This window comes from Hydra vulgaris, chromosome 05 (genome assembly GCF_038396675.1).
Source record: "Hydra vulgaris chromosome 05, alternate assembly HydraT2T_AEP".
Classification (NCBI taxonomy): domain Eukaryota; kingdom Metazoa; phylum Cnidaria; class Hydrozoa; order Anthoathecata; family Hydridae; genus Hydra; species Hydra vulgaris.
In genome coordinates, this window is record NC_088924.1 from 6305640 (window position 1) to 6325482 (window position 19843).

The 19843-nt window shown below is 29.3% G+C and overlaps 1 protein-coding gene across 2 annotated transcripts in view; it reads left to right on the plus strand.

The window, feature by feature from the left end:
• Positions 1-16147, plus strand: part of LOC136080493 (uncharacterized) — a 49573-nt gene extending 33426 nt beyond the window's left edge. For both annotated transcript variants that reach the window (XM_065797221.1, XM_065797222.1), the window contains exons 5-7: positions 1340-1405; positions 12223-12318; positions 15914-16147. In XM_065797221.1, the coding sequence (XP_065653293.1) occupies positions 1340-1405; positions 12223-12318; positions 15914-15984 (233 nt within the window). In that variant the 3' untranslated portion in view covers positions 15985-16147. The remainder of the gene's footprint in view (positions 1-1339; positions 1406-12222; positions 12319-15913) is intronic.
• Positions 16148-19843: the final 3696 nt, after the last annotated feature.

The window sequence follows — 19843 nt, forward strand, 5'->3', positions numbered from 1 at the left end:
TAACTTCTTTAGGTTATTTCGTTTTTTGATTTATTGGTTTTCAATTATCAGGTTTTTTTTAATTTGTTCTTATTTCTTTTTTTACTTCTATATTCTTTTCTTTAAATCTATCTACTATTTCTTTCTTTTTTTCTTACAAAACTTTTATTAAGTTGGTTTTTTTTTCTTTTTCTTAAAAATTACTTCTTAAAAAAATAGCTACCACCATACTGGAAGCTTCTTCAAAAGTCATATATCAGTGATATTATACATTCGGAATAAAGAATAAACATAAAATAATAAAAGCAATCACTAGGTTCATTTGTGTAAAGATTTTGAAACAATATTTTTCAATGTAAGAGAAACAATAAAAAAAAGAACAGGTTTCAAAAAAAAAATAATGATGCGAAAAATAGAACTGCTCTCTTTAAAAAAGGCATATGGAGACTCTAATGTCTGCTTTGTCCTAAAAGCTACATTGGTAAGAAAGAAAAAATTTAACTTTATATTTTTTATTTTCAACATCTTCACTTCCAAATAGGCTTCAAGCAACCACTATTAGAGTTAGAAGTTACTGCAGGAGAATATATGAAGTGTATCGAACAAGATAACGATTAACAGACGACAAAAAAGATTAAAAGCTATATATCAAGAAAAAAAAGAGAAAGGAGCTAATTCAAAAGAACTGATGTTCAAGGAAAAAAACTGAGCAAATAAGAATTTTTGGAGCACTTAGAAACAGTCACAGTAAAAGGATGAGACTTCATTGAATGACGAGTAACGCGAGAATCTGTTTTAGTAAATAGCACAAGAGACTCTTTGGAGCAGTGCCTGTATAGTATTTATAGGAAAGAGAAAGAGAAGCAACATTAAGACTATGTGATAATGGTTGGAGGTTGGCTGCAAGAGCAAGACCAACTATGTTTACAATGCGTTTTTGCACCTTGTCCAAAAGAGGTAGCACATCATTGGAAGATCTGCCCCAGATATGGTTTAAATGTTAAATCAGTTTTCTAAACAGTTAGATGCTTTTCTGTGTTGCTATGCAATAAAACTGTTTTCTTGAAACTCAAGAAAAAAGAAATCAACCAAAAACACAGATATTTAAATGCTTCATGAATGATAATCACATAATTAAGCTTAAAAACTAAAATCATTATTATTGCTTTTTATTTAAAAAATTTTTTTGAGTTGCAAATTTTAAGACTCTTAACTTAAGGTTTATAAAACTTTATTTATCCTTAAAATGTTTCTATTTTGTAAATTGAGAAATTAACATATTATTTAAAAAAATTGTATTATTGTTGGTGCATCATAATTGGTGAGTAAAAAGATTAATGTTGACATATTTTTTATGTAGGTTTACAGGATAAAAAAGAAATCGTCGAAGAGCAAGATGACAATGATGATGATAACAACGAGCAAGGTTATAAATTTAAACTTTTGTTTAACTTTTATTCCATTTTATTCCTATTTTTATTATTATTCTAGTCTAACTTCTATTCTATTTATATTATTTTCCTACTATCAATTAGAGAATCTTCCGCATTCAAACTAATCTTTATTAAGAGCTCTATATCTTTTGTATACCACTACATCGAATATAAAATGTCTTTTATACCTCGAAATTTGTTTTGTAAAGAAAATAAGTTTGCTCTTTCTTTTTTTTTACACATTCTACATTTTCTTTTCAATGTTTTCTGCTTTCTCATTAGACATATTTTACAATAAATAAACTTTGAATTATTTTTGTTTGTTTTGAGATCTTTTACTTTCATTACATCTTTTCAGCATTAAACTATTAGTACTTTATTTGTCTTTGTTACTTCATATGTCTCTGCAATCAAGCATCTTTTGTTACTCTGTTGAAATTTTTTAAAGACCAACATATTCCATCACTGATCTTTTTCCTTTTCTAAAACTTTTTCTAAAACTTGCAGCACATTAAATAATGTTGTCATAAAATATAAAACTATTTTATTTTGGTAGCAGTAGTTTTTGCTAAAATATTCATTACATAAACGTGCTGTTTTATTACTTGAAATAAACTACATTTTATTTTAACTCAATAGCAATGATAACCAAATGTAACATCATGCACTGATAACCAAATGTAACATCATGCACTGATAACCAAATGTAACATCATGCACTGATAACCAAATGTAACATCATGCACTGATAACCAAATGTAACATCATGCACTGATAACCAAATGTAACATCATGCACTGATAACCAAATGTAACATCATGCACTGATAACCAAATGTAACATCATGCACTGATAACCAAATGTAACATCATGCACTGATAACCAAATGTAACATCACGCACTGATAACCAAATGTAACATCATGCACTGATAACCAAATGTAACATCATGCACTGATAACCAAATGTAACATCATGCACTGATAACCAAATGTAACATCATGCACTGATAACCAAATGTAACATCATGCACTGATAACCAAATGTAACATCATGCACTGATAACCAAATGTAACATCATGCACTGATAACCAAATGTAACATCATGCACTGATAACCAAATGTAACATCACGCACTGATAACCAAATGTAACATCATGCACTGATAACCAAATGTAACATCAAGCACTGATAACCAAATGTAACATCATGCACTGATAACCAAATGTAACATCATGCACTGATAACCAAATGTAACATCATGCACTGATAACCAAATGTAACATCATGCACTGATAACCAAATGTAACATCATGCACTGATAACCAAATGTAACATCATGCACTGATAACCAAATGTAACATCATGCACTGATAACCAAATGTAACATCACGCACTGATAACCAAATGTAACATCATGCACTGATAACCAAATGTAACATCAAGCACTGATAACCAAATGTAACATCATGCACTGATAACCAAATGTAACATCATGCACTGATAACCAAATGTAACATCATGCACTGATAACCAAATGTAACATCATGCACTGATAACCAAATGTAACATCATGCACTGATAACCAAATGTAACATCACGCACTGATAACCAAATGTAACATCATGCACTGATAACCAAATGTAACATCATGCACTGATAACCAAATGTAACATCACGCACTGATAACCAAATGTAACATCATGCACTGATAACCAAATGTAACATCACGCACTGATAACCAAATGTAACATCATGCACTGATAACCAAATGTAACATCAAGCACTGATAACCAAATGTAACATCATGCACTGATAACCAAATGTAACATCATGCACTGATAACCAAATGTAACATCATGCACTGATAACCAAATGTAACATCATGCACTGATAACCAAATGTAACATCATGCACTGATAACCAAATGTAACATCACGCACTGATAACCAAATGTAACATCATGAGAAAACAACAACACAATAGCTTCTTTGTCAAAACCAATTAGAAAAACTGTTAAATAGTTTTAGCCCCCCATTGATCAATAATTAAATTAACTATTGATCAAAGATTACTAAAATTCACTGTGCTGAACATATCTGATAGAGTGCTAAATTTCATTGAAAGGGTGCATATATATATTTATATATATATATATGTATATATATATATATATATATATATATATAATATATATATATATATATATATATATATATATACATATATATATACAGTATTGGACAAAACATTTGCAACCAACATCGAACTATGCTAACAAATGTTCCTAATTTTACATGTCTTTAAAACGAAACGAACTATGCTACCACAGCAAACAGTTCACGAGTCTGGAGTCATAGCATGCCATGACATGAGCAATCAGCTGACAGGTGACTGCACACAGGCAGAATTTCGTTGACAAGTGCCATATTGCAGCGGACAAAACAAGTGCAACTTTTTTGGTTTGTTTAGTTTTCTTAAGTCTGGTCTGTGTTAACGTCACGGAAGCTTTTTAATAATTAAAGGAAGTATCCAGAAGTTTCCAGAAGTTTCCAGAAGCATGCAGAAGCTTCCAGAAGAAGCATCTGGAAGCATCCAGTAGCATCCAGAATTATCCAGAAACATTCAGAAGCATTCAGACGCATCCAGAAGCTTCCAGAAGCATCGAAAAGAAGCATCTAGAATCTTCCGGAACAGGTTCGCACAGGTTCATTTTACTATATAAGAGACATGTAAATCGACATGTAATTCAGTCAGCATATGGAAGTCAATCAGTCAGTACTGTCAAGACAGTTTGTCGGAGTGAGTTTTATCAAAGCGTTTTATCGAAGAACATCAATACAAGAAGTGAAATACAACAAGTGTTTCATTACATCAATACAGTCCACATCCAATTTGCCGTTTACGTTGACTGGCCGGAAAACGCCTCGATTTACGTTACTGCCATAAGACGGTGAAGCATGGTGGAGGCGATGTAATGGTCTGGGGGTGTTTTTCTGCTAACGGTCTAGGTCCAATACATCGAAAGGATGGAATAATGGACCGTTTCATGTATAAAAATATCCTGAAAGATGTTATTTTACCTCATGCTGAATGGAATATGCTAATAAAATGGGTTTTTCAGCAAGACAACGATCCGAAACACACTGCAAAAGTAGTCAAGCAGTGGTTTCAGGAAAACCACCTATCGGTGATGGAATGGCCCCCTCAATCTCCGGATCTCAACCCTATCGAGAACCTGTGGGAGATCGTCAACCGCAGAATCAATCGTGAAGGTGTTCGTAATAAGGATCAACTGTTTGAACAAATCCAAAAGACCTTGGCAGCGATTCCACAAAGTTTCATTGATCACCTGATCGATTCTATGCTTCGAAGATGCAAGGCTGTGATCGACAACAAAGGATTCGCCACGAAATATTGATAGCGAAATACAGCTTGGTCAACATTTTGTCGAGTTGCACTGTTTTGTCCAGAAGGAAATTAACTTTTTTTAATGCTTTTGATTAATTTATTAATTTTCGTGTACAAGTAGTGAACTAGTTGTGATGAATAAAACTTGAAGAACTTTGTCTCTAAACAGTTACATAGTCATTTCTCTAAATTGAAAAAATGCAGCACTTTTATATAAAGAAACTAAATTAGCATTACTTGGTTGCACTCGTTTTGTCCGATACTGTATTTATATATATATATATATATATATATATATATATATATATATATATATATTTATATATATATATATATATATATATATATATATATGTATATATATATATATATTTATATATATATATACATATGTATATACATATATATATACATATAAATATACATATATATATATATATTTATATATATATATATATATATAATGCATATGTACATATATTTATTTATATATATATATATATATATATATACATATAAATATATATATATATACATGTAAATATATATATATATATTTATATTTATATTTATATTTATATATGTATGTATAAATTCTTAATCAATCTCAAAAAGGTTGTAAGCTACCACTATATAGTTGGAAATCACTAGAAAACAACAAATACCGTTAAAGACCAAGGAGAAGAGCAAAAGACATGAAAAGTTGTAGGTTGTATAAGTTAGAAAAACATGAAGAAGAGAAAGAAAGTTGAAGTGCGAGGAAAAAAAATTTAAGAATAGATGCAGTAAAAAAATGAGACTTTACTGAATAATAAGTCAAGCGAGAATGAGTTTTGGTTGATGCTCCCTTGCGCAGTGACAATGTCAGTATTTGTAGAATAGAAAAAAAAATGCAGCTTTACGAAAATGGGAGAGAAACTCAAGCTTCGCAGGTAAAGCAGGTCTAATTATGTTCACAATGTGTTTTTGGATCTTTTCTAAAAGAGGAAGAGCATCATTAGAAGATTCAGCCCAAAAATGACAATAGAACTTTGTAAAGGGACAAACAAGAGATTTGTAGAGGTAAAAATCTACAAATCTCTTGTTTTCAAGATTTGTAGATTTTTACCTTTACAAATGTAGAGAATCTACATTTGTAGAGTTGGAATCAAGGGTAAGAGAAAGTGAGAACAAAAAAGAGAGCAACCTTAGCAGATGCCAACTTTGCCATCGGTTATATATATAGTTTTCATGAGAGATTAGTAAGTGAAAGTTCAAGAAAACGAAAATAATACTCAGTGAGAACCCTCTCACTGAGTATTATTAATTACCATTTATTAATTTAGGAATGCTGACAGTATTACAATATTTATTTGCAGTAAATAACTGTTTTATAGCAAATGTAGTTTTGTTGAAGTTAAAACTCACAAGCCACTGTAAGCCCCAAGATCAAATTCAAGATCGGCTGCCTGTTCTACAGGTCAAAAAGTGAAGAGTTTTTGTCAAGACTGGAATATAAAGTGAGTCATCAGTAAATAGAGCCACTTTGGATGTAAGGTTGTTATGAAGATCATTAATTTAGATAGACACAAAACAGTAACAAGGATAAAACCTTAAAATAACAAAAAAATTATTGGAAATAAAGAATAATAAAAATAAATAAAAATAAAAATGGAAGAAATAAATAAAAACTAATAATAAATTTATGATAGTAAATGTAATAATGAAATGTTAATAACAAAATGAAAATTTAATTAAATTAAAAGATGTCAAATAAAAAAAATAAAAAATTATAATAGTAATGGGTATTTAAAATGTAATAAATTGTAAATAACATTTTATATTTGTAATATTTTTTTTACACGCACTATTATACACTATTCTTCACCCAACACATCTTTTGATGGTTTGTTTCTTCCAAAAGATTAACAACTTCAGTCAAAAATGATTACTTTTAAATTACAGAATATGCTTTAATAATTGATATTGATGGATCTAAAGATATGAGTAACATTTTAACAAGATTTTCGTTGCTTTATTTTTTTTCATTTTTTTCTCTGCAAAAGCTCACAATTTTGCTGTCTTAACTTCAAGCTTGTTTTGTATTGTCAAGTTATACGACGGATGTTGTAAGGACTCATTAAAGTGTATGCAGATGTTTGATGAAAATAAGCTAAGATTTTAACTTTATAGTATATAAGACCTCGTTTATAGTTCTTCAATACCATTGAAATAAGAGAATAAGGTTATACATTATAACTTACTATATTACTATGTAATATAAAAGTACGTTTTTAACAATATAGTTTTAATTGAAGAAAGAGTATTGCACAGGTTTCTGTCTACCATAGTTTTTTCCAGACCATGTTGAGCTGTAAATATTTTTTAAAATATATATTTGCACCTCATGTAAATAAGCTTTCTCCATTAGATTATATTACGATTGTCATTTGCAATTAGAAGGGAACTAAAGATCTCATAATTATATAAAAACCATCTGAATCTTACCCTTTAAATTATTGCTTAAATATATTTTGGCTTTCACTTCCATCACCACTCTTCTTAAAATATAATTTCTAAATGTAATTTACCTTTGTACAATTACACAAGTCTGTGCAATTGAAAAATTATTTTCAATAATTTCTAAATGTTCACCATTGTAAGTATGCATTGTAAGTAAATGTAATTCACCATTGTAAGTAGGGGAGAACCGGGGCTAGTTGGTAGCAGGGGTAAGTTGATAAACTGCGTTTATTTTCAAAGCCTTTCATCAGCTTGTGATAAAAATTATACAGAACCTTCCTAATTGACTATTACATCATTACCCATAGAATTGTTAGGATTTGCGCATGCGCATGAGAGATATTAAGATTTATATTTTTTTTTGGACAAAAATGTAACATTTGGAACATCGCTTCCTTTTTACTTTACAAAGAAAATAATTAGTCGCATGATAAACAAGTTGTTGTAAAAGTTTCAGCCACAATTGGTTTTCTATTTCCAGTCAGACTTTCAAAGTTGCCGTTTTTAAGGGTCTATATACTGTTTATTGAAAAAAACTCAAAGCATTTACAATGGAATAAAAATATATTTAATTAAAATTATTTTCTTTTTTTTTAATTTTTAAAAATATTATACAAATTTATTCTTACAAAAAGATAAAAAAAAATTTTTAATAGGTTTTTTTTTTCACAGATAAAAAGTGGGCTACTGTTTTGGCTGTTATACGTACTAATATTTGATACCAGCTAAAAGTAATATTAATATTTTGGCTTAAAATTGTTGCCAAAATTAATAGTATAAAAATATTGTAGTAATTTTCTCTTAATAGTACATTAATATTCATTTTTAAAGTTTTTTTTTTTTGAGAGCCCAGGAAGGCTCCAAGAATTTCTTTTGTAAATGAATGCAATTTTTGTAAGTTACCCAAATTTATACTTATTGAGACTAGACTTTATTATTCTCAAAAAAATGTGCTGTTAAGGCTACAGAGCTCATTGAGTGAAAACCGTGTCAACTAGCGCCGGTCTTCCCTATGCATTTTAAGTAAATTTAATTCAGCATTGTAAGTATGCATTGCAAATAATTAACAAGATCAAAGTCTGTGTCGTAACCAAGAAGACATTTTTTGCAAAATTTCTCATAGAAATCAAGTTTAAATAAGTTTATAATTTTTATACAATATATGAAATGAAAAATGATATGATATAATTTAATATATGATAATTATCTGCAATGAGGAAAAACTACATTTCTCATGAAGTCTGTCAGCAGACTTTAATAGATGCCTGTTGAACTCTTCAAATTGATTCTTGAATCCATTGACGCTTCTTGTAATGATTGTTACGCCGACAATTCCTGGACAATAGTTTCTAACAATCGTTCGGAATAATGAATAGCGGATGCGGAATAAGTAATTTCTTTTGAAGAATTACTTCAGATAGTTGCTAAAGTATTCCCAAAGAGGCTAATTCCGCACGAGGAACTCTCATTTAAAAGCCGTAGCGCTAAACTCAATAGAGGTAGAAATAACAACATAAGAAGACTACGTACAATTGTTACAACTAATTATTGCATTAATAATTAGTTGTAACAATTCAATATATAGATATAGAAAAAAATGTCAAACAAATATTAAAGCAATTCTCTTTCCTGTAAATAAGAATAGGAAACATTACATGGTACCAGAAGTGGACTGAAGAATTTTACAAAAATATTTTGGAAAGTGTTTTCCTATAAAAAGAAAAATGAAAATACTGAATACTGATTTAAATAATCTGACTCAAACATATGAATTTGAAAGTATTCAAAATGGTCTCATAATATCTCACATATTGGTCTCATACCAAATAACTGACGCAATCAAATCAGACAAAATCCAAAATAATCTACTTCGTAAAGGAGCGGATTTCACATTAACAAAAGTAATTAGCATATCCAGAGCTGAAGAAGTTGTAAATATAGAAATGAAATCAATAACACACGAAAAAGATATTGATTTAGTAAAGAAACTCATAAAGCCGAAAAAAGCAAATGCGAAAATCAGACAAATACCAAAATGGAGAAATTTCGCAAATAACGAAAATGTATCTAAGCAAAACAGACTGGGTTGAATCAAATAAACAAAACTGGAAACAAATAAATAATGGTTCAAATACAAAACAACAACAAAGGCAGTGCAAGAAATGCAGTAGAATACATGAACCAAAACTCTGTCCGGCATTTGGTCAAAAATACCACAAAAGTAACAAAAAAATGATTGCTGTTTCTCAAAAACATACATAAAAATTACGCTGTTGAATACTATGCTGGACCTATATCATCTGGTAAAATGAATTTTAAAAAAGAAGCTTTAATAATTTTCAAAATTATTAATAAATTTAGTCTGAACCGACAATGGCACACAATTCACATCTTCAGAATTCCGAAAAGTTAGTAAAGAATGGGAGTTTAAACATATAACAAATAGCCCACAGTACCAACAATCAAACGGAATGGCTAAGAGACATGTACAAATAGCAAAAAACTTGCTGATCAAAGCAAAAAGATCAAATCAAGATCTGTACATAGCTCTAATAGAAGTAGAAAATACTCCTGTTGACGGTTTTGCATCACCTGCTCAACTCATCAGTGAAAGAAGATTGATAGCAACAATTCCAACGTCTCCGTCACAACTTTAAGTAAATCCAGTTGACGTAAATAAATTTAAAAACAATCGTGAAAAAGTTCAAAATATACAGGAGAACTATTACGACAAAATTGCTGAAACATCGGAAAACATAGGCGAGCGAGAAAGTGTTCATATCCATAATGGAAATAAATGGCAACCAGGAAAATTTGTTGAGAGCAAACGACTACAAAGTTTTAATGTAAAAACCTTAAATGGAAATGTTATTAGAAGAATCAGAAGACATCTACTAAAAACAAAGGAAGAAGTAAATTAGGATGTTAATTTATCAGATGGTGACAGCGATACTAATGAATTAAAAGACGTGTTCATGGGTAAAAGAAAACTGTCAAAAAACACAAAAAGTTATCGAAATACAAATCAAGCTGAATCAAAAAACCACAACATTGCTATCACACGATCAGGATTAGGAAGAATTTCACAAGATCAGGAAGAATTTTGAGGAAACCTAAATATCATATTGATTACGACATGCATTTGTAAAAGAAGAAAGGTGTAATGATTGTACCGCAAACAACTCATCCGGTACAATAATTTCTAACAATCGTTCAAATTAACGAATAGCGATTACGGAATAAGTAATTGTTTTTAGAGAATTGCACGCAAAATGGTTGCTAAAGTATTCCCTAAGAGACTAATTCCTCACGAAGAATTAGACTACACACAGTTGATATAGTAATTAGTTGTAACAATTTAATATATAAATATTGAAACAAATATAAAACAAATACTAAGTCAATTCTCTTTTCTTATAATAAATAAGAGGACAAAACATTACACTTCTTGAATTAATGACTTGCTTAGGTAACTTATTTCATTAGATTAAAATCCTGTTTGTAAAAAAATTAAATCTCATTCGGTTTCTTGTGAACAGTCTTAACAGTCTTAATTTAGAGCCTCTAACATTACTTGCTGGTTCTTGTGCTGATAAGGATGTAGGTAGAGCGTTTATATGAAGCTTATTAACTTCATTAAACCTCATGACTGCTTTAAAATTTTGTATCAAATCCCAACTTTCTCTTCTTTGTTCTAGAGTTTGTAGATTGAGGTAAGCTATATAGGCTTTGTAATATAAGCTTCTTGCTGCTAGCACAAGATTAGTTGCTCTTTTCTGGACGCCTTTATGAATTTTTTTTAAAAAAGATTTTAAACAAATGCGCAGTATTTCAAATGAAACAAATCCGAGTAAAGGTTGTAAACAATCTAATAAAAATAGACCCTGTCCAAGATTTGAATGATTGTTAAGACTACATATGCTTTATTAATTACATGTATGGTGTGGTAATTCTATTTTAAATTATTGTTAAAAGTTACAACAAAATATCTCTCTCTTTTTTTTGTTTTTTTTTAATATTAAAATAAACTAAAAAACTCCCCCCCCCCCCCAAAAAAAAAAAAAAAAAAAAATCATCTTTGTATGCAAATTTTAAACTACATTTGTGGCACGTTCGACCAAATGCCGGATTGTTTTTGGTTCATGTATATGAACCATTATTATTCATTTATTTCCAGTTTTTTTTATACGATTCAATTCAGTCTGTCTTGCTTTTTGAACTTTTTATTCACTTTTGTTAAAGTTAAATCTGCTTCTTTTCGAAGTTGATTATTTTGGATTTTGTCTGATTTGATTCAGTTAATTAATTGGTTTAATATAAAATAATTTTGAATACTTTCAAATTCACATGTTTGAGCCAGATTATTTAAATTAGTAACAAAAAATCAAATGGTTCATTGACATCTTGTTTTCGTAAGAAAAACTTTCTTCTTTCCAGAGAAGATTATATATTAGAGCAATTATATATTAGTAGAAAATCACTTTACAAAATTTTTTTCCATTTAACACTGTGTTTCATCAACAAAGATTCATCAGAAATGCATTTCTGATGAATCTTTGTTAAATGGAAAAAATTTTTGTTAAGTGATTTTCTACTAATATATATATATATATCATTATTATTATTGTTATTACCATTATTATTATTATTATTATTATTACGATTGTTACGCAAACAATTCCTTCTGAACAATAATTTCTAACAATCGTTCGGAATAACGATTAGCGATTGCAGAGTAAGTCATTATATAATATATATGTATAATACAATAATATATATGTATGTATTCCATTTTTATATTGCACATTAAAATATTTTTCGTATTTTTACAAATAATAATAATATGTGCATATATATAAATTCACATAAAATTATTCATAAGTGTTTTCTTTGCATAGGCTTTGATGAAGACGAAGTTATTAGAAGTGATATTGAAAAAGAAATTTTGGATGATCTTGAGGATATTGATGTTGAATTAGATGATAATTTTCAAGGTGATTTATTCTTTTTTAAATTTTTCTTATAATTGAAACGCTCTCTAGCAAATGGACATTTTTTAGCTCTTATGAAAAGACGCTATTTTAAATAATATTTGAAAGAACTATTTAAAATGAAAAAACATACAAGACAAACTAACTAAATAAAACAAAATAAATACACACAATATAAAATAAAACTGATAAATATATCTACTCTAAAATTTCTAGAATAGGTCAAGTTCAGGCAACTTCATTAAAGATTTTCAAGAAGATTATAAAGTAAGCTTTATTTGCTGCTATGTTGCACTGTTGAGGGTGTTTAAGATTCTCATAAAATAGAGTTAAAGATCTTTTTTTGGAATTAGTAATTTATGAAACCACTCTGTTAACTGTGACACTCTTTTTGATTTTGTCATTAAAGTAGTCATATTTTATTGGTGCAGAATTAACATGCATGACTGCACTGTTTTTTTACATATAAATCTTTTATCAAGATTTACATTCATTTGATATTATTGCCCAAGTTGATAGTTTTCATCAAACAAGTTACATGAGCTTTGTTTTCATCTGTGTAAATATTGAAAATAGCTGATTTGGTATGAGTTAATAGGTCGTTAATAAAAATAACAAAAAACATCACTCCTAAAACAGAATTTTCTAGGAATTTTTAAGTGACATTTACTCAGTAATTGAAGTCAGTAATTTAAGTTTCAAGTAACATACGCTCCTTGGGAAGTGATGTATAAATACAAGTAAAAAAAAAAATTGATTAACCTACAGACCAATTAGAGTCACATGCCACAGAGCAAATTGTTGATTGGGTATTTTTCTTAATAAAATATTCAAACTGTATGCCAATATCCCAAGAGCATGAACTTTAGATTTCAACAAAACTGAAGTTGCTAACATGGAATGATTTATGCCTTTAAACACATTTTGCCACCCAAAGATTAAGCAGCAATCATAACCAAATTTCCCTGTCAACATTATTGTCAAAGATAATTGAGTCTCCACATGATTTATCTCAGTATATTATGTTAAGTATAAAAATTTTAGTGTATGTACAGAAAATTTACTGAAAAACCAAGTCTAGAATTAGAGGGCAGAGAAATTTGGTTATCAACAATATGCTCTGTGACATGTAGATCTATTTGATTTAACATAGGATTGATAATTTTGTTAAAGATTTGTTTTTGCATGATTACTACGTAGCCGTTGAGAGCAGATATTTCCCGTTGCCCATAAATGTATCCCATGAAACTGATTGTCTGTAGGTAGATCAATTTTTTTTCTGGTGTTTTTAAATCACTTTCCATGAGAATAAATAGTATTTTCCAAATCAAAAGCTAATTTCTTAAGGTTTTTTTTAAATTTTGCGGAAACCAAAAAACAAGTTGACCTAACTTTTCTTGACTTAAAGGCCTTCAATAAAGTTCCACATTTTAACTGCGGCAAAAGCTTTAAATGTATGGTATGATAACAGATAACTTATAAACTTATATAAAATATTTTTGACAAACCACATAGAACGTACATTACTTGGAACTTCAATTTCTGACTTCAATGTCACTGTAACTAAAATTTTTTTTGAAAATTCTGTTTTATATCTGATGCTTTTGTTATTTTTATTAAAGACTTATTAACTCATACCAAACCAGCTATTTTCAATAAGTACACAGATAAAAACAAAACTCGTGTAAGTTGTTTAGTGAAAGCTATCAATCTGGACAATATTATCAAATGAGCGTAAACCTTGATAAAATATTTAAAAATAAAAAAAAAACAATGCAGCCATGCATATTAATTCTGCACCAATAAAATATGTCTATTTTAATGACAAAATCAAAGAGGATGTCCCAGTCAACGGAGTAGTTTCATAAATTCACTAATTCCAAAAAATGTCTTGCAACTCTAATTAATGAGAATCTTAAAAACCCTCTGTGCAACATACCAGCACATGAAACTGAAACATTGGTTTGTATCAAGATAAACTGTCATTATCTCTGAATCAAAATACTAAAATTAAAACTTAGCCTGTTCTTTCTAAAAATTGTTTGCAAATATTTTTAAAAGCTTTTTTCTACCACTATAAATGTTTCTGTACCAATGCTAATAACCCGACATTTATAATGCGTAAATTCATCATAAAAAACGAAGACGTGCTCAATGCTCAGAAAAAATTACAAAATGGTGATACTTCCAACAAAAATGCTAATACGCAAAAGCAGCGTCATAAGTTTATTCCTCAAACTGTAGCTGATTTTTTTTTTATTTATTCATACAAAACTATCTGCAAACTATTGTCTCGTGTCATTATACCACATGGCGGGCAAACCGATTTTGACATGGTCTAAACATAAAATAGAATTTATGTTTAAAAAATGTCTAAATTCTTCTAATTCAAATAGCGGTTACACCAACAACGGGCCAATGGACACATTTTATATTTTTGTAATTGCAAATGCATTTTATTTTGAGTCCAACGGAAAGAGACTGTCAGTTATATAACTCGTGGACATAAGACTAAGATCAATATTCTGTTATAAAATTTTATTATACTTTTTAGCATTAATTAGCATCTCAATGCTAAAAAAAATATAATTTAGTAGATAATCTTTAATCCACAATTAAAAGCAAAATAGATTTTGATTTATAAGTACAGGCCTCGGTTAAGCATTGGTTCAGGGTCCCCACAAAATTAGGTGCCCCAAAAACTAAACATAAAAAAACTGATTTGTGTTATGTAATGCACACTGTGCGCAGTAAAACCAAAAAATCAACTGCAATTTCCACAATAAATAACTTAGCAAGCTAACTGCATCAGCTGTCATGCACAACATCTGAACGAGACCTAGGAGTTGTTATGACTAACAATCTGAAGGTTAAAAAACAAGTTTTCCCGGCTCCATCAGCTGACACCTTATATTAAGGTACCATAATAATGCTAAACTTTTAAAGCTTTCTTGAGCCTGTTATTTTGGGAATAAAAGGCTCAAGAAAGCTTTTTAAGGCATAAGGGCTCCACCGGGGTAAATTCGGTCCTTGACTATCAAACGATAGAGTATTAAAATTAGTTTTTATTTCCCATAATTTAGATCTTTAAAATTATATATGTGATGCAGAATAATCTATGGTTCAAAGTTAAAGACAAGAATTTATTCTGGACAATGTTACTGAACGGAGTTACTGAACCAACGTTACTAAACACTCTGTATGTTAAGTTAGGCTCTTTCAGTTACCTGTTGTTTAAAAACAATTTATATTAAATTTTCGACAATTATTTGAAAATTTTGTATTAATTGTTGACATCATAATGAATTTCAATATAACATGTAATAAGTTTTCTTAAGTTAAAAAATCTAAAATTCAAAAAAAGTAAATAAAAGAAACAGATTTAAAAAAATGCAAAAATAATATCCACAAATTATCAGAAGTCGTTAAAAAACTTAATCATTACAAAGTTTATTGCTTAGAGCAACATATAGAACTTTATCCAAATCAATATTGTTTTCTATTTAAAAAAAAATGGTGTTAATGAGCTGTGTTGTTCTGGAAGAATTTAGTTTATTTTTTTGTTGAAAATATTTTTTAAGTGACATTTTTTATGTAGATGATGATGATGTTGAAAACGAAATTTTTGAAGATCACATGGACGACGATAATACACAAGATTACTTTTAACGTTAAAGTTTAAAAAAAAATTTCATTTTAGCATATCTGACATTATATTATTTAATCTAATTTTCATTCTATTTTATTGTAAAATTGATTGTAAATAAAATAAAGTACAATTGATTTAAAAATAGTTACAAAATTTAAAATAGAAATAAAGTAATTAGAAAAACTTCTAGTTTTATTTTTATAAATTTGTTTCGACTTATAAAAAATATACAAAAACTGTCATGCCTGAAAAGCGTTCACCCTTCATGGATCTAATATCTGCTAAGCGTAAGAAACTCTCTCATCGCCGCAAGGTTTTATCTCTTTTTCTTTTCTAGACAAAAAAAAATCACGGTAGTTGCTTAAAGAAACTATTTTCTCTAGTTCCATTAACCAAAATTCATTCTTGCTACATTCATCATTCAGCCATGTCTTATACTTCTACTGTATCTGCAATTTTTTATAAGCACAAATTAAAAGAAAAAATTATCTTATAAATATAAAAATAACACAAAAATCAGTTTTAATTTAAGATCATAAACAAAAAATACAAAATAATTATGAAAATAAAATAAACAAAATAAAAACAAACTTTATGAAAGTTATTATAATTAATTATTTTTAAAAAAGTTTTTTAAAAAGCACAAATAATTAATAGAGTTATCACTTAATGATGACCGCATTTTTGTGACAAATAGACCAGCAGCAGAAAAAGCTCTTTCAGATTCAACCGAAGTCGATGGGATGGTCATCAAAGCATTAAATAATTTGTCCAAATTACTGGTGCGCTTTCCGGTAATTTCGAAAATATTCATTTCTTTTATGATGTTTTTAACATCATAGGAAATGTATTCTGCACTCTCGATTCGCGTTACATTCAAAATTGCATCATCCAATTTCTGTTGGAGGTTAGAAGACCTAGTTAAGTGAATTGGCTCTTCCAACATTAAAGCACCAGCCTCATCATCACTACTATTAATTATTTCTTCGCAGCAGAAGTACTTCTTGCGCCAGTATCCGAATCCGAAATAAAAAGTTTAGCAAATAATTTCTTAGCTGTAGAATATAATGCAGATTTAGAAGGCAATGTCATTACCGAATCTATTTCCGATGGATATTGATAATTTTTCGGATTATTTAAATATTTTACTAAACCAACTAATTTTTTATTCCGTCGTTCGACTACTCTCTGTCGCACAGATTGAAGCATTTTAGAAGAAAAACTATTTTTATTCTTGCTCAAGTCATACACCCTCTGCTTCAAGTAGTGTGGCGTTTCTTCGGCCAAGTCTTTCAATGTCAATTTTTAGTGGTTGCAACGCCGTTATTACAACGTTAATTAGTAAATATTCTTGCTCCGAAATGTTGTCAATATTAAGAGTTCGCAATTTTAAGTCCATTAAGGCTTTCAATATACAAGTTTTTAAGGCAATAAATCGTTCGAGCATTGCAAGAAGGCTGTTCCACCTTGTTTTCACATCCAGTATCAACTTAAGTTCTTTATTGTACTCAATTCTAACGTATTTTTGGAGAATTTCATTTTTAAGTGATGATTTACGAAACATTCGCACCATTTTTCGGACTTTCTGAATTATTTGAGCAATACTAACATTATCTTGTAGCTCATCATTGAATTCTACGTTTCTTAAATTAAATAAATCGCCGTATTGACTTGATTGACAATCAAATAAAGTTACATACTTGCTGTCGATCTCTTCATTCTCGTTCTCACTCTCATCATCTTCACTATTATTGTCTTCTTCCAGATTTTGACTATCAAATTCGTTATGCTCACTATCTGATGCATCTAAAATTCTAGCTTTTTTGTAGAGAACATCACAAACTGATAAATGCAGACCATGTGCATAACATAATTGGTGCTCAATACCGCTTAATCTTCCAAATTTTTTCATAACTGGTGCACCGTCAGTTACACTAGAAATTATATGGTTCTTTGTAGATAAATTAAATTCCGATAATTTAGTTTCAACCATATCAACTATTTTTTCCGCAGGAAGTGCACCGAATATTCTAATCATGCCCAGGTTCCAAAACTTAGTTAAGGAATGCACATTTATATTCATATAGCGACGGTTTTTTAACGAAGTGTATTCGTCCATCGAAATAGAGAATCTTGCGCCATCTGAAATTAGCATAGTCATTTCCTTAATCACAACTTGTTTTGCTAAATGGTATTGGCTTTTTACATACTCATAAAATATGAAGGGTTTTTAGGTAATATCATACCTTTATCAGATAAAGTTTTTCTTATATATTCGGATTTTGTAATGCTATTAATAGAAAATCTATCGACAGCAGCCATCTTTGAAACAATTTCTTTAATAGATTTCTCTTTTACAAACGAAGTGATTTTACGTTGGACATTTCCTAATTTAAAAGCTGTGTTTTCTTCATGTGGTCTTTTCTTATTAACTTCAATTTCAATTTTATTGTGAACATTTTTTAAATGACGAAGAAGTCCACTTGTAGAGAATCCTTTACACATTATTGTTGATTTGCATTTATTGCAAATAGCTGATTCTGTTTTTTTTTTGCGTGAAAAATATTTCCAAGCTTTAGATCCACTTTCACTTGCCATGATAGGGTTATCTAATTTGATATTTTACATTATAGCAATGAAAAATGAATTAAATACTGCATTATAAAAAATTTGTTATAAAAAATTTAACAACTTACAATTTGCTTTCTGATCCTGAAACTTCGATTAAATCAATAAATCAAGGCCAATAAATCAATTAATTCTATCTAGCTAATATATAAACCTTAACGAAAATTTATTGCCATCTATATTATGTTTTTTAATTAAGCGAAAATCCCGGGAAATTTGGGTCGAAATCCCGGGATTGCGGGATGCAATTTTACTACCGGGATCCCGGGAAAACGGGATCCTGGGATCCCGTTTGAGAAGCCGTAGTCCTCAAGCAAACCGATTTTCTTGTTAAAGTAATTTTTTCTTCTTCTAAAACTAAAAGATTTTCAGCAATGTACTGAATTCTTAGTGGGCGGCAGAATCGCATTGAAGAAGGCGCTTGATTTTCCCAAATTGTCATAACACCATACGATAACTTAAGTGGCACTAGGCAAGTAGAAAATAAGCTTTGATCAGACATTAAATCATTACATTTATCATTATTACTTTGTTTATACTGTTTTGGCTACATGCACCGTCAAAGCCCCATTTGCAATACAAAGTCATTCCTAAAAAGGATTTAAGGGAATCAAGTTGAGATATTTTATTTTTAACAGTAGTTAGTTGCAGCATTCGATAAACTGTATGGTGTAACAATTCTTTCAGTGGAACTTCGCCTCTCATTCCATTTTCAGCGATATAAATACCATCAGGATAATTCATTTTTTTTTCGTCGCGAATGTTGCTATATGTAGGAAATGTATTCGCACTACACTTAATTGAGTTATTTCGCATAACTTAATCTTGCGTCATCGATAGATTCATAGCTGTCATTAATGCTAATCCCTCTAGTGGCGTATTAGGTACAATTTGCTTGTTTTTGTCCCAAATAAAACATTTTGTTTTATTTGCCGAATCTATATTTGATAAACATTCTTTTAATACGTAGAGCAAAATATATCGCTTTTTCTTTTTTAACCCCATTTCTGCTGCTTGTAAGATTTTGTCATGATTATGATTTACTAACAAAATGGATGTTTGCCGACGTTTACTTCGGTAGAACATGTCTTCGTATTTCTGACATGGTAAGTATCTAAAATTTAGTGAAAATTTATTCATTAAACTTTATTACTTTCGGAGCATAATTGCAATCAAATCGCTGCAATAATTAACTAATTTGTCTTCAATTTCATATAAACTTCAAATTTCCAGACAAATAAATTTTTACAC